The sequence below is a fragment of the Castor canadensis genome, chromosome 3 (assembly GCF_047511655.1).
Source record: "Castor canadensis chromosome 3, mCasCan1.hap1v2, whole genome shotgun sequence".
In the NCBI taxonomy this organism is placed as follows: domain Eukaryota; kingdom Metazoa; phylum Chordata; class Mammalia; order Rodentia; family Castoridae; genus Castor; species Castor canadensis.
In genome coordinates, this window is record NC_133388.1 from 91030444 (window position 1) to 91034528 (window position 4085).

At 40.9% G+C, this 4085-nt stretch overlaps 1 protein-coding gene across 3 annotated transcripts; it reads right to left on the bottom strand.

The window, feature by feature from the left end:
- Window positions 1-2178: 2178 nt before the first annotated feature.
- Rnase6 (ribonuclease A family member 6) lies at window positions 2179-3475 on the bottom strand. Of its 3 annotated transcripts, none has more exons than XM_020177582.2 (2): window positions 3186-3475; window positions 2179-2921 (listed from the first exon to the last, which is right to left on the bottom strand). In XM_020177582.2, exon 2 carries the CDS (start codon window positions 2914-2916, stop codon window positions 2455-2457), a length of 462 nt encoding a protein of 153 aa, XP_020033171.1. In that variant the 5' UTR covers window positions 2917-2921; window positions 3186-3475; the 3' UTR covers window positions 2179-2454. The 3 variants fall into 3 exon arrangements, with proteins under 3 accessions (XP_020033171.1, XP_020033174.1, XP_020033173.1); XM_020177585.2 differs by having other exon boundaries at window positions 3253-3474; XM_020177584.2 differs by having other exon boundaries at window positions 3214-3474.
- Window positions 3476-4085: the final 610 nt, after the last annotated feature.

The following is a 4085-nucleotide window of genomic DNA, read 5'->3' on the forward strand; positions in this document are numbered from 1 at the left end:
AGGTGAGTATAACCACTGGTGGGGATGGGCCTGGTGTGGGACAATTGGGAGATTAGATGTTACTGCTGCAAGTCTCTTCAAGAGACGGTATTCATTGTTGCATATTTGTTTTTAATCTTATGTTGAAACATATTTGCAGTGTGTATATTTTTTGACAGCACAGTGAATTGAAGTCAGGGCCTCCTGCTTGCTAGGCAAGTCTCTACCACTTGAGCCACACCCTAGTCCTTTTGCTTTTTTAAAGTTTGTTTTCAGATAGGCCAGGCAGCCTCAGACTGTGAGCTGTCTACTTCTGCTTCCCAAATAACTGGATCACAGGCATATACTACCATTTGCAGTATTTTTAAGGTCACAGAAAAAAATACAATTCATATCATTAATTTTCAGTAACATTTCATGTTCCTAATGTTCTGACAGTATAGAAACTTAAGTAGCATAGATGCCTTTAATCTATGAGGTCCTTTTATGGATAAACAATAATGTGAGCAATTGAGTTTGAGTTAAGGAAGTTCAACGTTTTTACCAGATTATCTTCTTAAAGAATCTCTTGAAATTCCCAGATGTTTATATACTACATAATCCATTCTGATTACTGCTTAGACCAATACATGACATCTTAAGAACTTTTTTCTTTTTTTGAGACAGGGTCTATTTATATAACCCAGGCTGGTCTTGAACTCACAATCCTCCTGCTTCACCTCTTCCTGAGTGCTGGGATTACAGGCATGCACCACCTCTGAAGAGGTGGCTGGCTCTGAAGACTACTTCCTTAAAGATGTTCCTTCTTTCCTGTATTAGTTCACATAAGCACACTTCTTTCCCTTCATTACCTGTAGACATAACTTGAAGAATCTGAGACTAAAATATGTATTCAAGACAGCTTAAAGCTGAAGAATACTGAAATGTACTCTGTGCTAAGGAGTTCAAGCTCCTCCAAGGTTTCCCTTACAAGTACTCAGCTTCTTTGGTGACATGTTGCCCTGGCCTGTTACTCTCCTCCCAATGGGAGGACCTGTACACATCCATCATCCCTGGAATCCAGACTCCTGAAAACTAAACCCTCTTATTCTACTCTTTTTCCCCAAAATATGACTTAAGTGTGTGGCCAAAAGGAAGGTGAGCCTGGTGAGCACATCAATTAAAGTAGTAGAGTGGTGAGGAAGAACAGCTCTGGACCACTGGTAATTATTGTGCTTTTTACTTTCTAGTCAGCATTGTTTAGGGCTGCTACTCAAAGACTTATCACACTACAAAGCATTTCTAATTTAACATTTGGCTATCTGGCCCAATTTTAGCTTATGAATATGACATAGGACCTAAATTCTTAATCCTAGCTAAATTCTTAGTACCATTCATTCAGGTTCCAAGTCCAGATTCTGTTCTAAAACTTTAATGGTTCTGTGATATTTCAACACTTCTATGGCACTAGAAAGATTTTAGAATTCCAGTGCTTTTTTTTCTTGTTCATTCTTGTAGATAATAAGGGAACTGAACTCCCCAGTAGGTTAATACTACTACCTCATATTTTTTAAAAATTATCTAATTAAACATAGAAACAAGTAGAAAAGATCTAGGACCCCTCGGTCACCAATGGTAGAATCTAGAATCTCTCTGAGAGATCAGCACTGCTCCAAATAAGCACAGATAGTGACTTCAGCTAAGTATGTAAATAGTGGGCAGAGTTTGAAGTGATGGAGGATTTGCCTGTTTCCAATGCCCAAAGATTCAGGGGCCAAAGAAGTGGCAGAGACCTCAGACAGCCCTTAAAGACAACCTAGGCACCTAAGACCAAAATAGTTCTCCTTTGAATACTGGCAGGCAATGATTTGAAAGGGGACAAACACACATCCACGCTCATTAGAATGCAGCAGGAAGTGGTTTTACTGTTATGAACACTGTGCAATAAAGCTTGGACAAAGTTCCAAAGTCCAAACTTGAAGGCCCGGACCTTTCCTTGCCCTCTTTCTATATTTCTTCCCTCAACACAGACAGAACTCCAAAACAGAAAAGAATCCTATTTGTTTTTGCCCAATTCTATTCTTTTTTTAATTTAATTTTATTTATTTAAAATTTTTTTTAGAGGTCGGAATGATTTTATTTGTAGAGAATTTATTTGTAGAGAAGAGAAGAGAAAGACTGCATATTGGGGAATGCAGGGGGACCCGAAAGCGGTGATCCTTTATTTTAAATTTTTTATTTTTTGGAATATTTTAGTTGTACTGAGAGTACATTGTGACATTTACAAAAGTGCTTACAGTATATCTTAGTTAGATTCATCCCCTCCATCTTTCTCCTCTATCCCCCCTTCCCCTGATCCAATTCTATTCTGGTAGAAGGTCCCAATACCTCCCTTCTGTCCTCTTGGGGAACACAGAAATAAACAAGAGAAAAGAAAAAAAAAGCAGAAGATATTGTCAGAGAACCTATGTGGAATGAGAGGAAGTGTTCAAAACCTCAAACAATCTTATCTAAGTGTATAGGAACCAGGTGGTAGGGAGGGTCGCTCTTCTGAGGGGGTGCACAGGCAATGATGAAGAACTTGTCCTGCACAGCATGGCTGTAGAGGCAGTCAGGGTACTTCCCTACCCTGAGCCTGCACTGAGTCATGTTGACCGGCTGGGCGCTCAGGTGGCAGTTGTTCTCACCATTCTTGCAGGTGATGTTGGGCAAATCACAGGCAGCAGCCACGTTCTGGAAAGAGTTGTGCAGAAAGGTGTTTTCAGGCTTGCAGTGCTGTGTGTAATTGTTGACACCACTCATGGCCATGTTGCATTGCTGAGGACTCAGCTGTATGTGCTGAATTTCAAACCAGTGAGCCTTAGTGAGATGCTTAGGCTGAGCACAGCGTGGACACACCAGGGTCCACAGTCCCACCAGCAGGAGGAGAGGAAAACATCCCAGAAGGCCAAATGCCATCTTGTCTGTGTGGGAAGAGAAAAGACTGTGGGAATCACAGAAGTAGTAACACTTAATCATGACTATTTAGATGTTTTTGTTTTACCTTTTAGAATTTCATACCTCTTAAAACAATGACAACAATCTTCTCTCTAACAGAGAATCTCACAATTCTATGAAAACTCTGAAGCCCAGGGAGGAAGAAGAGGAGGTGAACAGAGCTTTCCTCGGGGCATTCAATGACCCTCATGTCAGAAGTCTTTTTTTAATCTCTTCCCTCCTGAGATTACCTGTTTCCCATCATCTTCACACACTTACACAGCCCTCCTCATGCAGCTCTGACGTCTCTCCTCTTACCAGGTGTTGGTACTGGAGCTTCTGCTGAGAGAAGAGGTAGTGGTCAGTCCCAGGTTCAGAGTGTTTTGTTTGCTTTTCTCCTCTCAAGCCTGCCCATGAGGGGCAGAGTGAAAAGCATCTAAGCCCTGGGAAATAGAAACCTAAGTCTCTGCAGAAGCAAACTTCTACACAGTGAAGTGAAACTGCAGACTCTCAAATCTGCTCCTTCAAATAGAATCATGATCGTTGATTATAGAGGAAGAGTCTGCTCATTTTAAGAAACAGGATGACTCAAAAGTCAGCTTTGAGGAACTTAGCACTTTCTGATGTAGGGTTAATGCTTCCTCCTTGAGTGAAAACTTTGGTTTTTTGAAGCTCTATGATTTCAGTTCCTTCAGAAAAAATATACTGTTTAAATCTGATACAACAGCTGCTACATACCTGGTAATGTGAATTCCAACAATAGATGTGAATGAATTATTCATTGTGTATATGTTTATTGAGCCAGATACTGGGATTCTCAGATTCAGGAGTTCAGAATTGAATGAAAGAGTCAGGCAAATAGACAAGAAGGTATCAAATTAACCAATATAAATAGCAGTCGCAGTGTGACACTAGAAGGGAGTTGGACAAATAGAAGGTAAGAATTATTGGAGGACACAGCCGATTGAATTTTGAGGAATAATTAGAAGCTAAGTGAGGAATGTGGTAAGGGCCTCAAAAGATGGACCTGTGTGTGGAAGGACCCACAGCTGGGAAGGAAAAGGGCAAATTGAGACTCTTGGCCTGGGATATGCTATCCTTTCGTCTGGTGCTGAGGGACCCTGCTTCTGGGCCTCACTGTCTCATGGAAG